The sequence below is a fragment of the Chelonoidis abingdonii genome, chromosome 6, assembly GCF_003597395.2.
Source record: "Chelonoidis abingdonii isolate Lonesome George chromosome 6, CheloAbing_2.0, whole genome shotgun sequence".
NCBI lineage: Eukaryota > Metazoa > Chordata > Testudines > Testudinidae > Chelonoidis > Chelonoidis abingdonii.
In genome coordinates, this window is record NC_133774.1 from 24,869,001 (window position 1) to 24,886,135 (window position 17,135).

At 44.1% G+C, this 17,135-nt stretch overlaps 1 protein-coding gene across 1 annotated transcript in view; it reads right to left on the bottom strand.

Annotated features, from left to right (window-relative positions):
• Positions 1–17,135, bottom strand: part of ADAMTS12 (ADAM metallopeptidase with thrombospondin type 1 motif 12) — a 324,205-nt gene that overhangs the window by 40,633 nt on the left and 266,437 nt on the right. Inside the window, exon 17 of the mRNA XM_032763220.1 lies at positions 12,531–12,657. Coding sequence (XP_032619111.1) covers positions 12,531–12,657 — 127 coding nt within the window. The remainder of the gene's footprint in view (positions 1–12,530; positions 12,658–17,135) is intronic.

Sequence of the window (17,135 nt, forward strand, 5' to 3'; positions counted from 1 at the left end):
CACCCCTACCTCCTGATAGCCCCCCCCCGGAACTCCCGACTCATTCAACCCTCCACAGCTCCTTTTCCCATGACCACCTCCTCCAGAGACCTCTCCCACCCTAACTGCCCCCCAGGACCCTCCTTGCCCCCTGTCTCCTGACTGCCCTGACCCCTATCCACCCCTAACCCACTAACAGACCCCGGGATTCCCATGCCCCATCCACCCCCCCTGCTCCCTAACTGCCCTCTCCAGAGACCCCCGGCCCCTAACCACCCCCCGGGATCCCATTCCCCCATCCAACCCACCCTAGTCCCTGTCCCCTGACTGCCCCTAACCCTTATCCACCCTGCCCAGCCCCGGACCCCTTACCATGAGGCTCCCCGCTCATCCGGAGCCCTGCCGCCATGCACGCAGCCCTGCTCTGCCCCTGAGAGCGCTGCACGCGTGGTGGCAGGACTCCAGATGAGTGGGGAGTGGTTTTCCCTCCCCACAGAGCCAAACACTGCCCCATGGGAGTGCGCAGCCCCGGCCTCCAGAGCACTGCATGCGGAGGCAGGGCTCCGGGGGAAAGGGGGGCTGGCAGCTTGCTGCGCTTGGCCAGCGCTGTGGCCGGGGAACACGGACCCTTGCCGTGTCGGCAGGATTTTTAATGGCACACTGGAGTCCCGGCAGGCTCCAGAGTGCCATTAAAAACTGGCTCGTGTGCCATCTTTGCCATGCGTGCCATAGGTTGCCAACCCCTGTTATAGACTAACAGAAGTATTGGAGCATAAGCTTTCGTGGGTGAATACCCACTTTGTCAGACCAATGAAGTTAATACATTTGGAGTTACACTGGTTTAATCAAGAATTTGACCTATTACTTGTTAAACTTTCAGTACTACACAAGGAATGCTAAGAAAGAAGTAAGGGCTTATTATCCTAGCATTTCCTGGTTTATCATCTATCTGATTTGAAGACATGATTAGGTATATTTAAGGATGAATACAATTCCAAAATCTGTAGCATTCATTGGTCTGTAGGGTTGGGAGAAATTCTGCAGGTTTTGGTGGTGATACAGGTATGCAATACTGCTTGCATTTCAAAATAGCCATGTCCTGAGTCCCCAGAATAACCAAGACAGACTCAACAAGGAAGTTTAAGCTCTGGCTACCTCTGTGGGAGCTCTCATTCACACTCTGGGTAAAACTCATAGATGCAACTCCATTGGCTTCAGTGGATGAGCACATGCTAATACAAAGTCTGAATTTTCAGTAAGAGTGCACTATAGCCAGAAAGAAACATGCCTAGCTCACAGGAGATGGAGTCCAAATGTACACTGAAATCTTTTTTTGGGCATAAGCTTTTGTGGGCTAAACCCCACTTCATCAGATGCACGCAGTGGAAAATACAGTAGGAAAATATATATATATATATATATACACAGAGAACATGAAAAAAATGGCATGCCAACTCTAACGATACTGATCAGTTAAGGTGGGCTATTATCAGTAAGAGAAAAAAAACTTTTGTAGTGATAATCAGGATGGCCCATTTCAAACAGTTGACGAGAAGGTGTGAGTAACAGTAGGGGAAAAATTAGCATGGGGAAATAGTTTTTAGTTTGTGTAATGACCCATCCACTCCCAGTCTTTATTCAAGCCTAATTTAATGGTGTCCAGTTTGCAAATTAATTCCAGTTCTGCAGTGTCTCACTGACAACCACATTTGCTCTAATCCTTCAGACAGAGATAAACACCTACAAGATCTCTATCAAGCGTTCTTAAAACTACAATACCCACTTGCTGAAGTGAAGAAACAAATTGACAGAGCCAGAAGAGTACCCAGAAGTCACCTACTACAGGACAGGCCCAACAAAGACGGTAACAAAACGTCACTAGCCGTCATCTTCAGCCCCCAACTAAAACCTCTCCAGCGCAACATCAAGGATCTACAATCTATACTGAAGGATGATTCCTCATTCTCACAGATTTTGGGAGACAGGCCAGTCCTCGCTTACAGACATCCCCCCAACCTGATGCAAATATTCACCAGCAACCAAACACCACACAACAAAAACACTAACGCAGGGACCTATCCCTGCAACAGAGCTTGTTGCCAACTCTATTCACATATCTATTCAAAGGATACCATCATAGGATCTAATCACATCAGCCACACCATCGGGGCTCCTTCACCTGCACATCTACCAATGTGATATATGCCATCATGTGCCAGCAATGCCCCTCTGCCATGTACATTGGCCAATCCGGACAGTTTCTACGCAAAAGAATAAATGGACACAAATCAGACGTCAAGAATTATAACATTCAAAAACTAGTCGGAGAACATTTCAGCCTCCCTGGACACTCAATTACATACCTAAAAGTCACAATTCTTCAATAAAAAGCTTCAAAAACAGACTCTAACGAGAAACTTCAGAACTGGAATTAATTTGCAAACTGGACACCATTAAATTAGGCTTGAATAAAGACTGGGAGTGGATGGGTCATTACACAAACTAAGAACTATTTCCTCATGCTAATTTTTTCCCTATTGTTACTCACATCTTCTTGTCAATGGTTTGAAATGGGCCATCCTGATTATCGCTACAAACATTTTTTTCTTCTGCTGACAATAGCCCACCTTAATTGATTAGTCTTGTTAGAGTTGGTATGGCAACCCCCATTTTTTCATGTTCTCTCTCTCTCTGTGTATACATATCTATAGGTATATATATATATCTTCCTACTGTATTTCCACTGCGTGCATCTGATGAAGTGGGTTTTAGCCTAAGAAAGCTTATGCCCAGATAAATTTGTTAGCCTCTAAGGTGCTAGAAGTACTCCTCATTCTTTTTGCTGATACAGACTAACACGGCTACCACTCTAAAAGCTGAAATCTTTGAGAACAGCAACTGGGAGTGAATCACTAAATACCAACATTAATTATTTGAGACAGAATTCAGCGAGTGCCAAAATAATGCCATTTCCAGCATACTGTGTAGCAAGGAGGCATGGCCTCTCTCAGAGAGTGACAGAGAAGGACCACAACACACACCCTGGTGGGCTGAACCAGGAGAGCCACATCCACCCCGCTGGAAGGGAAGGTGGGACAGGAAGGGGAAGTACAAAAGGTGGGCCCTGCAACTCGGTTGTAGTGGAGCCACCACAGGAGATGACACATCCCGCTTGCTGCTGGAGCCTGCAGAGGAGCTACCAAGGCTACCTACTGAGGACTGGCTAGGACTGGCTAGGACCTCTGGCCGACCAAGACACTGAAGAGTTGCTGGGGCTGCCACCTGAGGACTGGCTGGATCTCCCCGGGCTGCCGGCTGACTGAGATGCTGAGGAGCTGATGCCTGCGGACTGGCCAGAGCTCCCCACGATGACAGATGCAGGTACACCCGAGTGGGAGAGTTGGAAGCAGCCCAGAGAAACCAGGCAACAGTCTGATACAAGGTTAGTGTGTTTCAGGCGAATCCCCACTGACCCAGTGGTGGACCACTCCGTCACTGTTAGGGTTCTGGGCTAGGACGCGGTGGAACTGAGCAGGCCCGTATCCCCCATGCCACCCCACCCCTGGGGTGGCAGTACTTAGGCCTCCTTAGGCCTGGAGACTTGTGCTCCTCAGGCAACCTACCTGAGCCCCACAGACTCTCTTGGTGCTCACTCTTACCTGAGCCTCTAGACTTTATGGGGCTCACCCCTACAGGGGCTCATAGACGGCATAGCTGCTCTGCCCTGACTGCAGGCCAGAGCCCACGCAATTGCTTTGCCTCCCTGCCCTGACTGGGCCTGCGGGCTCACAGACTGCCATACTGTTCTGCCCAGCCGGAGGACCAGAGCAGTAGGTGAAGCTAGTTCCCCGCTTTGGGCACCTTTATAGGTACACAACAGCAAAGAGGCGTAGCCTCCCTCAGAGACTGACAGGGAGGGATGGCTACCCAGCCTACTACTGAAAAAGCAAAACTACTTAAATGAAGTTTTAAAGTACTTTAAACAAGATCATTAGGTGTACTTGAATAGCCATCTGTGTTTTAAGAAAAAAATCCCACAATTGCACTTTTAATCTTGTTTCTCAACAAAACCAAATAAAACCAAGCACCTCCACTCAAAAAAACCTCCCTCCACTAAACCATGGCTGCTTCATATGAACAAAGAATTACTATTTTGAATTCTCATGTACGATATGAAACATAACCAATGCCTACTATATTAATTGAATTACTGTGTACTACCTTTGATATTTTCTGTATACACTGCTGACTGGATTAAATGTTATTCTAAAAGCACTTCAATTCATGCTGACTGAATATATGACTTATTCAATTACCTGATCAAGGGATTTCAGCTGTGTCACCAAAAAGCCATAATGTGCCTCTTTGCTGTCACTTCTTACCATTTCCTCTGTTAGTCACAGGGCAAATATTTGTATCAGTTCATTATCTCTGGGAAGCTAGCTATTACTTTCTACATCACAGTGGGCAAAATATTGCTTAATACAAAAGCAGAGTAAAGGTAAAATAAATATTCCCATGCTGATAAATACATAATAAATTATTATGGTATCAGGTTTCATTCTTCTTCTGCCATGCATCCTATTCTGCAACACATCAATCTTTGCGCTTCTTACCTCCCCTATCCTAATGTTTTTCTCTAATTTGGCTCCTCAGTTTCCACTCCCATCCTCAGTTCCCCAGTAGTTTCACTCAACTGCAAAAGGGCTCTCACTGGGATGAGGGTTGCTGACAGCTATTTATTTATAATCATACAATTAAAAAAAGACACTGAGCCATCAAGCTGAGCACACTTCTAATTTGTGTAACCATCTGTTCTCATCACTGGTCCTCCTTATGTTCCCTTTCCATTCCCATCTATTGTTTGGGGCATTTTCTCTTAAATTAGATAGAAAGGCTTTGGGACAGGAACTCTTTTCCTACTTGTTTGTACAGTACACTGGGACCCCAATCCTGACCGAGGCCTCTGGTTCTTACCACTTCTGTGCTCCTGTATCTTGTCTCTAGGAGTTTCATTTCCCCTTCATGCAGGTACAAACATCAAAGTGAAATTGTTGAGAAGACACAGGCAAATCTTCTCAGTGGAGCGCAGTAGTAAAGAAAAATACTGAATCAATTCACTTTGTATGATGCTCTCACCTCCCAGATCTTTCCAGCTCTTTTTTTGTAACCTCTACTGTTCTGTAAGGCCCTGATCCAGCTAGGCACTTCAGCACCTGTGCAACCTCAAGCATGTGAATAGTCCTATTTACTTTAATTGAACATCTTGTATGCTTCATGTTACATATGTGAAGTGCTCAGTGCCCTTCATTCCCACAGACCTCAGCAGTATTCAGCACCTTGAGGGAGTGCTTAGCAGCTTGCAGGATGAAGCTCTAAATTTTAAGTCTCCATCTTTCCCTTCTTACATACACACATTCAATCGCTGATACTTTTTCTTTACTGGGTGGCTCGTGCCACCACAGGCTATCAGCTTTCAATATAAAGCAAAACCCGTCACCCATATTCCATAAACTGATACATTGTCAAAGGACATAGCTAGACCAGGACTAGTAACATAGGAAGTAATAAGTTGTTACACACAAAAAGCTAGGTTAAAAGAACATTACGGTTACAAAGTCACATTCCAGTTAGGAAATGTCAGAATTAAGGTTGTCGATGCATCCTCGGTTTGGTGCCCTTGTACACATGGAGGACAACACAGTCTTTAATTACATTGAGTCATATAGTTTAAGGGGAGCTAGTCTGACCTCCTGTATATCACAGGCCACCAACACCACCCAGCACCCACACACTAAACCCAACAACGGAAATTAAACCCAAGTATTACAGCCCACAGGGGATTTGACTATTATGTACCATGGGGAGAGAATAGGAGGGACTGAGGTGCACCAGTTTCTGAGGCCCCTGCAATGGGAAATGATTAAATGAGATATACCCAGATAATCCTGGCAAGTGACCAACAGCCATGTGCTGCAGAGGAAGGCAAAACCGTCCCCCAAAATCACTGCCAGTCTGATCGCGGGGGATGGAGAATTGCTTCCTGACTCCACATATGACGATCAACTAGACCCCTAGCATGTGAGCAAGAATCAGCCAGCAAGCACCTGAAAGAGTGGCACTGAGAGTTTTCTCAAGAGACCTGGCCTACTCTGCCCAGTGTCCCATCTCCACCTGTGGTCATCCCAGATACATTAGAGGAAGGAAATAAAAAAATCTGGGGCGGTGGTGGTGGTGAGGAATTGCTTTCTGACCCCTGGAGGTGGCTGACTGAAACCTTGAAGGATGAGCTTTTAGGAACATAAAACATAAACCAGAAGTCTGACCCCCACCATCACAAGCAACCTCATCACACAATAGTACTCATGAATTTGTCCAGCTCTCTCTTAAAACTAATAAAGTTGTTGTTTGATTTTATACTATTTTTCCTGTGCATTGGTTTAAATGACTTTCCTACCATCATATAGGAACTCTGTGGCAGGGGCCTAGATAGAATCCATCTCTCCAGAGCAACAATCAACTGCCTTGGTCTTGAGACCCACTCTTTCTTTTCCTGCAATCCCCTGCCTCATAAGAAGAATATAAGAACATAAAAATGGCCGTACTGGGTCAGACCAAAGGTCCATGTAGCCCAGTATCCCATCTACCAAGAGTGGCCAATGACAGGTGCCCCAAAAGGAGTGAACCAAACAGGTAATGATCAAGTGATCTCTCTCCTGCCATCCTTCTCCACGTCTGACAAACAGAGACCTCATTCACTACACACCTTCCAAATTTTGCAAGAAACAAGACTGGGGTCCTACCAACAACAGCCTCACTCACTACATAACCCTAATCCATCCTGAGAGCAGTTCCATCCAGTGCACTGAATGAGGCAGGGGTCCTGTGGAACAATAGCATTTGGCCTGTGTCCAATGTATCACAATGCATATGCACAAGAGGGCCGAATTAAGCAATTTTCTGCTTACGCAAACAGAATAACAATGGCCATGTTAAGACACTACACTGGGACTTGTGTGATCTTGAGATCTATTCTTGTGTGACCCTGAGAAATCACTTAATTTCTCTGTGCCTCATTCCTCCCCCAATAAAAATATTGGAACTAATAATGCTTCCTTTTTTTCAGCCTGTGTTTAGATCGTAAGCGTGTTGAGGGAGGGATTGTCTCTGATGGTGCCATGGATTGCACACGAGACTAGAGTGCAGGAGGTCTGAGTTCAGTTCACATTGACACTGGATAAGTCACTTCTTCCCTCTCTGGGCCTCAGGGATACTGCCCTCCTTTGTAACGCATTTGAGATATCCTGACGAAAAGGTCTAGGTATAACTATTACCATGTTCCTGTGCAGCACCCAGGACAATAGGGCCCCAATCTAGGTATTACTGTAATACAGATAATGATAATACTCTCTGTCCTTTACGATTGCTGGAATTTACTAAGCAAACTGTTAGCGGTGGTTAAAAAAGTTTTTCTCCAAAAAGCAGCAGCAAGCTTCCTTGACAATGGCAGAACACTGATGAGATGGCAGGAGATTGAAGACTTCAAATTATCTATTTATAAGCATTCTATCTGAGCAGGTATTCATGTCAAAAAAGGCCAGGACAATTTTCTTTAGATGGAAGGAAGAAAATTTCTATTCACCTGGTAGGTATAGAAGAGTGTAAGTAAAGAAAATACATCGTTCTTTCCTTTCAGGACAATACAATGAATTTAATACTGAGCATCTATAAAGACAAACACCTGCTTACCAACCAAGCAATATAATGGTAAGCTACGTTGGTTCATACCAGCTTCTTTCTGTGCTGCTGCCTGTCTGTAAGCAGAGTCAGAATGAGCTCTACCCTGACATCTGGTGGTGAATTATGGGAAGTACGGAAAGAATGTCAGGAATGTGAAATCTCAAATATTTGCATGGGCACACCCAGCAAGGCAGCCTGGGATGGTTATTTTGACAGCTGGGATCCCCAATTTCTTTGTTATTGGGGAAGGAGGAAAAGAAAAGTGCTGTCACCCTAATTATGTGAATGAGGAACTATTAGACTGCTTTATGACAGAAATGACTCAACCTAAATTAAGTAGCACTTGCTAGACAAGGGACATGGGTTCCAAAAACCCAATGAATTGAGAGAGGGTGGGGACTGGTATGTGTACCTGATGGTATGGGCCCCTTTTGAGGGCCTGGAACACCAATTGCACATCCTCCTCTCTCCACTGTTAAAGAATAGAGCTAATTTTGATTCCACTAGGAGTCTATCTAGAGCCTGCTGAGCTGAATTCATGTTGGGCCAATAGTGCACCAGGGCTCCCCTACTAAGAGCTGAAATCACTGAAAGAGCTGAGCTGAGAATCAGTGAGTGCTGTGTTAACCAGTGGGGGAGCCTGAAGACCTACCATTAAGAGGCTGGTAGAGTGGAGCAGTTTGCAGCGTGTTGGAGCAGCCCATGGAACAGTGAGCAGAGTGAAGTGGTTTGCAGGGACAGCTGGAGGAGTGGCACAGCTGGTCGTGATGAAGGCTGCAGCAGAACTCCATGGAGAAGCGGAGCAGTTAGCCCCGGCCCAAATAAGGTGCCCCTTAGACACAGCAACGCCCTACACGAGGACTCATCCCTCTCACCCCATTCCACACCAGACTGAGGAAGAAACTTGAGCAGATAAACTCCATTGACTTCTGGGGTGGCACCGACACGAGAGACCCTTATTGGTTGTTGGACTTTGGGTGATTGGAACTAAGACCCTAAGGGGGAAAGCGACAGCCAAAAAACTTCGGAGAAGTTTTGTACTAAAAACCGTTTTGTGTAAGCAGCCTATTGTGGGTGTATTCTCACCAATGGATGCCACGGCATTGTTCTTCTTATCTAAGAGGAATTTGCTACCCACTCAACTCCGTACTATGCGAGAGAGGGAATCATTACGCCTATCAGAGGGCGCCCAGGTGGGAGAGGTCAAGTGGCCACGGTCACATGGAGGAGGAGCTCGACGCCGGTTATGCATTGTGTTATTGAATGGAACCCCTGGATATTGAACCCGGCCCTTGTTGCTGCCAACTCAAAGGGGCAGAAGGGTTACATGTCAATAACACTAGATAATGGGGCGGTCATATCTGCATTTCCATCAAATGCTAGCTCCCCATGGTAGGAGTCAACCATTTCTGTTCTACTCTGAGTTGACACTTTACATATTTGTGTGCAATAAAATATTTTAGAAATGTCTTATGTAGCTCCAGATTGTTTAACTAGAGAATGGGCAAAAGAGTTTTATCACATGCCTCCAATCGCCTAAGAAACATGGATGTTTGGACTCTGACGTCTCAGAAACCTGTGATTTAACCAGTTTCCAACTAACTTCCTGGAGCCTATTAGCTGAGAATGTGGAAGTCAAGACATGACTCTTAGCAACTTGCAGCCACGCTGGTGATTATGTACATTTTATCAAAAGTAAGCTACATAGCTATAGAATGGAATGTCTTCCAGCTCCTGTATGATTCGGTTTGAATTCATAGTCTGATGGCTAACCTTGTGGTCACGTGTTTTCAGTCCATGGGATCCAATAGATGGTAAGGAAGCTATCTAAGAAAACTTCCTCATGACTGCTTTTGATGATACATTTCCATTGAGAAATTGATCTGCATGTCGGAAGGTGGATGACCGGCTAATAAGAGCATTGCCTTTGATGGTAACTTAGTTTCTGGAGCTAGGAAATCCAGGGGTAAGCTTACATAGCCAACCAAAGGTCCATCCACGACTGCATTGTGTTTGATCTTCCAACTCCCTTCTCAGTTCTTGACAAGCATTGAGTATAGTCAGGCCTGTATCCTTAGAATCTTTGACAGATTTAGCAAGTGAATACTTCCCTGTGTGCCCTATTTTCAAGGGCAGAAATACCATCTCCCTCTGTCACTTTGATTTTCTTCCGAACAAAGAAACTGCTTTACTACTACTTTCCTTTCCTAGTTTGAACTGCTAGTGTGCCTGCCATCGGAGGAGCCAGAAGAACTGCAACACGCCCCTGAAGATGCCATCGCTTGGCTAGATGACTATGCACACACTAAATAAATAAATACTTTGCGGAGAGGAAGTTTAGCCATCCTTCTGGATTGTCGATGACACAGCCGTAGGAGCCTAGCTGTGGGCTTGAAAACTTTAGAAAATAATTGCAGTAGCTCACTATGAGTCCATGACTAGTGTATGTGTGTGTGTGTGTGTGCGCGCATGCACCATTGGTCATTGTGGAATGAAATGTTAGCACTAACTCAGTCTGTGATCGTATTGCCTGGTAGTGACCAGTCTACAAAGAGGATATATTGCTATAAGGCTTGATAGGGAACAGCAATCCCCCATTAGCTCAAGTAGCAGGGCCCTGTGTTAGAACAGGGGCTCCTAAGTTCCATGTTTCACATGGTGGGTGTGTGCTTTAAATGTAGCTATAGATTTATTATTCTGTTTCTTATTTATTCTTTTTTAATTATCAGAAATCATGGCTACTCTATGATTTTGTGCTGCTACAGGTAGTAGATATGCTGTCCAGCAGCTCATATACATCACAGACAACTAATTATCACAACTAAGAAGAGATAAATAAACAACCAAACCCCTATCACTATGTTTTATGAATCTCCTGCATTTATCAATATTTTACTATTCTCACTAGTACTCTATAAAGGACATTTACCAAAGGAGACAGAAAGAATTGTAAGTGGTTTTAGAACTGTCAATCAGACTGGGATTAAGCTAGAGCATCTCTTCAGCAGTGTGCAGAAAACTAAGCACAACAAGTCATGTTTAACATAATTCTATAATCACTAAGAAATGATTTACAGCAATCTAATTTCCTACAGCAGGCTCTGACTGCTATTGAAGAGAAACTGCGATTTCCAAATGTAAGCAGCAGAAGCTAGATAATATGGTCTTTAAGGATCTTTTAACTTCTGAATAACCCAGTCATTTCTCTTTGGGACTTTGGAATCAAGAGCGTAATTTATATTTTTTATAAATATAAATGCTCCTGTGTGTTCAGTTTAGCCTCAGCTATTATGGAAGCCATTAGTTAATAAGTTTGATTCTGCTATCAATTGACTTCCTTGGCAATTTGCACAGATTTACTACCAAGCTGCATTCTTTATACTTTTAAAATGATTTACATAGGCTGTAACAGCATTCCTAGATATTTCCCCAAAGAGACATCATACATAATTGTGAACTGCTGCAGGAACAAGGAATAAAACCATTAATCCCCCTAACATCTGTACATTATTTACGACATAAAAGCAGCAATATCCATCATGCAGTTCAGTACTGACAAATGCAAAGTTACACATAGCGGAAGGAATAATTTTAACTACTCCAGCTACTGCTTGGTTCTAAATTCACTGGAACCACTAAGGAAAAAACCTTAAGAATCATTATGGACAGCTCAATGAAAACATCTGCTTAGTGACAGAGAGTTGTCAAAAATAAATAAATAAAGCAAAAAATATTTGGGTATGTAAACAGTGAGCTAGAAAACAGTACTAAAAATAGTGCATTACATATAAATCAATAGTCTGCTCTCACCTAGAACACTGTATTCAATTCTGGTTGCCCCATCCCACAAAGAGATGTAGCAGAAAGGAAGGGTCCAGAGATAGATAACAACAATGATGAGTAAGAATTAACGTACTGCAATAGGGACATGGGAAAACTTCCATGAGAGTAGACAATGAAAAGATCAGAACTGTTTAGTTTAGAGAGAGTAGACCTATAAGAAGGGACATGATAAGCGTATTAAATAATAAATGTACAGAGAAGGTAAATTGGGCATTGCTATTTACCCTCCCTCATAATACAAGAACAAAGGAACATTCAATATAACTGAAAAACAGATTTAAAACTGTTGAAAAGAAATACCCGTTAAACACACAGTGAGAAATTAACCTTCATCACAAGATATCAAAGCTAAGAGATTAGCAAAATTTTGAAAATGGTTAGATATTTATAAGGGTAATGTGTACATCAGTGGTCCCCAAACCTTTTCTGTTGCACCCCCCCTTACCCATAATGGAACCTGTCCGCTCCCCCCTGGGATCCATGGTTGGAATCTGAGGCCGGGTTGGAGCTGCGGGCACAACTGGGCTCAGTGGCGCTCCCTTCCTGATCCCTATGGGGCAGGCCTGGACCCCACTACACTCCCCTGAAATGTTACTCCGTGTCCCTCTAGGGGGGCATGCCCCACAGTTTGGGAACCGCTGGTATACAACCACAGCTTTATTAGATAGGATAAAATATCTGAGATATACACATAATCATGCTTCATGGCATAGACTACCCATTAACTGATAGTAAGAAACTTCTCTTATGAGCAGATAATTCTGAAATTGTCCTTTACAGGGTTTCGTTCACTCTTCCCTAAAACACCTGGTAGTGGCCACTGTTGGAGATCTCTGATGGACTATTGGTCTGAATTGTTATTGCAATTCCTGTGTTCTTTGCCTCCCCTGAATACTATGTTTAAATTAGAATACAACACACTGAATAGTGCTCCTGTACAGTATCCTAGTATTCACAGCATTTTTTACCTGGGTGGACAATCCTTTTCATTGCATTTCTTTTGTCGTCCATTTGGCTGCATTTCTGGGTCACAGAAGGAGTTTTTGATCACACTTCCCTCCCTTTTCACACATTGGGCTGTCTGTCGCTGAACACCTGTGAGAATAATAATTTCTCCATGCATATTAAATCCTTACACCTTTGTGCTCAGTTCCCAGTGGACACTGATCATGTTGGTTTACCAGGCCCACCCCATTATGTGGTAGAGTCTGTGGTTTTCAAAACAAAAAGGAAACAGCAGCAGAGGCTGTTTGAAAAGCAACACTTGTGCTGTACCAGTTTTGCTTTCAAAAGGAGAGGGACTATTACCTCCTAATATGTTATTCTGAGTCATATTAAAAGAATAAAAAGCATATCGCAGCACTTGAAATATCTTAGCCAATACACAATGGGCCACATCTCAGAAAGCTGGAAAAAATATTTCTGTCCCTTTAAAAAAAGAGATACAGCTAAAACAGATACCAAAGAGATACAGCTAAAACATATACTAAGGGCACAAATGCCCACTGGGAAGATAAACACTGTCATTGCTTAGCTTGTGTGCTCCACATTTGTTACTTGCCCTCCATTCCTCTGTGCTGGAATAAAGGATGAACAAACACAAGATGCTCTCTCTCTCCCTTGACCCACAGAGGAAATGCAGTGTTATTGTAGTGGTGTCAGTCCCAGTATATCAGAGAAATACTGGATTTATGGCTTATTACAACAAGATATAACCAACTAACAACTCCCCGCCCTGCTGCGTCCCCCTGCTTCCTTTCACCTCCTATGGGCATGTTTACACTACAAAGTTAAGTCAACCTAACACAGCCACTGCAGTAATTACTGCAAGGGGTCACGTCCATCCCCTCCTTCTGTCAATGATGAGCATCCTCACCAGGAGCACTTGCACTCACTTGAGAGGGGTAGTGTAGGGGGCTGAAAGCCCCAGTTTCTCAGCTCAGTGCTGAGATCCCAGCTGGAGCCAGGCTGCTGCCCGGGCTCTCAGCTCCACACTCTGCACGGAGCACTGCTGGGGCTCACAGCTGGAACACCCTTCCTCCCACTTTCAAAACAGAGATCCTATCAGCAGCGAAACTGTCAGCCATGCTGGCAGCCAACAGGCCACGCAAATAATGCAGTGTTGATACAGACACTGTGTCACCTGACCTACATCAACCTAAGCCTTACGTCTCTTGTCGAGGTGGATGTACTAGGTCGACATAGCGGGTGAGTTACAGCGGTAGCAGGAATACTGTAGTGTATATGCCTACTTAGGTCGATGTAAGGACAACTTAACTTTGTAGTATAGACATGCCTTATGACTGGAGAGGTCTGAATGGGCCACTTCACCTTGAATGGTCCCTTGGAATACGTGTTAACTACTTATGCTAAACAATCTGTTCCACCTTGTATAGCTGCGATACTGCATACTTTCCCCAGATCTGAAGAACTCTGTGAAAGTTTGTTTCTCTCACCAACAGAAGTTGGTTCAATATAAACTTTACCTCAACCACCTTGCCCCCCTCCCCGAGGAAATGAAAGTTTTGCAGCATGAGGATGAACTGCATAGACCCACTGGTGTAAATGCCTACATGGGGATTAGACAGACAAGGCGAGTGAGGCAATATCTTTTACTGGACCAACTTCCGTTGGTCAGAGAGACAAGCTCTCGAGCGAGATAGAGCTCTTATTCAGGTTCAGGAAAGGTATTGAGGGTAGGTCTACATTTAAATGCTGCAGCGGCTGGTACCTATGCCTCTGGGAGGGCTTCTCCCATCAGTGTAGGTACTCCATCTCTGTGAGAGGCAATAGCTATGTTGATCAGAGAAGCCCTCCTGTAGACACAGCGCTGTCCACACCAGGGGTTAGATTGGCATAACTACGTTGCTCAGGGCTATGGATTTTTCACATGCGAGTGATGTAGGTAGATCAGTGTAAATTTCAAGTGCAGACTTGGCCTAAGGCTGTCACACTGGAATACCAGACTGAACAAATAGTTTAGCATAAGCAGTTAGTGCACATTTTAAAAGTGGCCCATTAACACCTCTAAAGTCATAGGACAAAAAGTGGTTAGTAGGCTACAGATTGTTGTAATAAGCCATAAATCTAGTGTCTTTACTAAGACCATGATTTTTAGTGTCTAGCAAAGCTATGAATTTAAGCTTCTAGGCTCGTCTTTTGAAAGTGTTGAGCAGGTTTCCTTTGAGATTGGGGACTGATAGGTCAGATATAGAGTGATCGCTTTGTGTTCACCCACAGGTGATATGTTGTTTTTGTCTTTTATTATTTTCATGTTTGAAAGAGTGTAATGATTGTCTGGTTTCACCCACATAGTTGTTATTGGGGCTTTTAGTGCACTGAATGAGGTACACCACATGTTGTGATAGGCACGTTTAGGACCCATGGATCTTGAAAGGTTAAGAGTGGGGGGCGTTGATCACGGTAGTAGTGGAGATATATCTGCAGTTTTTGCATCTGTTGATGTGGAGGGTCGTGTGCCACTTTGAGTTGGTGTGTCCTGGTTTGTGGGGAGCTTGCTTCTGATGATGAGCTTGGAGAGATTGGGGGGTTGCTTGAAGAGGGTGTTAAGGAAAGATTTCTTTCAGGATGGAGTCCCCACTGAGTATGAGTTGTAGCTGTTCGATGATACCCCATCTGGGTTCCAGTGTGGGATGGTAGGTGACAACTATACATGTGCGGTCACAGAGGGTTTTATTTCTAAAAGCAGATTCTCTTATGGTATTTGGATGACCCATTCCATGATGTTATCTACTTCTCTGGTGCAGTCTCCCTATTTGGTGAAGGCAGTTTTGAGTGTGTTAAGGTATATAACCCGGATTTTCTCCTTGGTGTATATTCTGAAATATCTGAGTGCCTGGCTGTAGAAAACAAATTTCTTGGTGTGTTTGGGGTGGTCACTGGATCTATGAAGGTAGGTGTGGTGATCCATGGAGTTCTTGTATACAGTTGTCTATAGGTTTCATTGTTGAAGCTGATGGCCGGGTCCATGAAGTTGATGCTAGTGTGGGAGTGTTCCAGACAGAATTTTATGGACAGATGTTGGTCGTTCAAGTTGTGGCGAAAATCTATGAGGAAGATTAAGTCGTCTGTCCAGAGGATGATAATATCATCAATGTATCTCAGGTATATAATTGGTTTCGCATTTGTCCAGAAATTCTTCTTCCAGTTGGCCTATGAAGAGGGTGGCATATTGGGGAGCCATCCTAATACTCATGGTTATTCCCATGGTTTGGGCAAGATGTTTGTTGTTGAATGTAAAATTGTTATGGGGGAGAGAAAATGGATGGTTTGGTGATGTCTTTGGGGAGGAATATCTGAGCTCATCCATTTTCTTGTAAATATTTGAGGCAGGCAGCTATGAGGCATGTTGGCATATAGGGAAGTGACAGCCACAGTGGTAACGATGGTGTTCTGAGGCAGGCTGATAATGTTATGGAGTTTGTGGAAGAAGTAGGTTGTGAACTGGAGGAAGATGGCCCTTTGTATGGTGAGCAGTTTGAGGATGGTTTCTCTGAGTCCTGATATTCCTTCAATCAGACTGCTGTGGCCAGATACTATGGGTCTGCCTAGGTTCCCTTGTTTGTGGATTTATTCCAACAATTTGTCACACCTCCAACCCCCTTTTTATCCTATGGCAACAAACTGGCCATTTCACCTTGTTAGAATATGTACTAACAACTTATGCTAAACTATCTGTTTGATCTTGTGTTTATCTGTGACACTCTTAGACTGGCTACACTACTACTTAATTTGCTACTCTTCTGAGCGATATAAGTTACACTGACATAAGCACTGGTGTGGACAGTGCTATGTCAGCTTTCAAGCTTTACACAGAGCTTTTCTTCAGGTCTGGGAAGAGTGCTACACTGAGTAGTGTCTCACTTTGAGTGCGTTTCCCAAACTGGTAGAAAAGCTCTGGGTAGCTCAAAAGCTTGTCTGTCACACCAACAGAAGTTGGTCCAATAAAAGATATTACCTCGCCCACAGGTATGCTAAATGAAAAGAGCAATTAAGACCCTTTATGTAGTGAAGTAGCTGGAAACAACAGAAACTGCTGCTGAAGACAAAGCACAGGATGGCAATGCCTGCTTAACTAGGTGCATTGAAGAGTTTCCTGATTGCAAAATCTGGGTTCAGGAATGGTTGACAAGCTGTATGGCTGTGAGAGGCACAGAGCCAGAGAGGCAAAAGCAAGCAGTCAGCGAAAGATGCAAGGATGAGCATGGCCTTCAGAGTGAGCAGAGAGACAAAGTTCTGGATCATAACTGAGAGGAGAGGCAGACTTGGAAATTGTGAGCAAGAAAACTACCTACTGTAATTAGTTTCTATTGTATTCAGGAAAACACAATTTTGTGTGAACAAACAGGGTTGCTAACTCCTTGGGCCAAAAGGGCAATAATATTGTACCACTGTGATATTCATTCTCCCCTATATAGTGTCTGTTACAGCTATCCCCCTATTCCATTTTGTTTCTTACAGCTGTCCCCATACTCCATTTTGTTCTCCTCCTGTGGCCGCCCCTTCCCTGGCTGTTAAGTTGTTTACCAGGGCCACTGCCCTTCTCAAAGGGA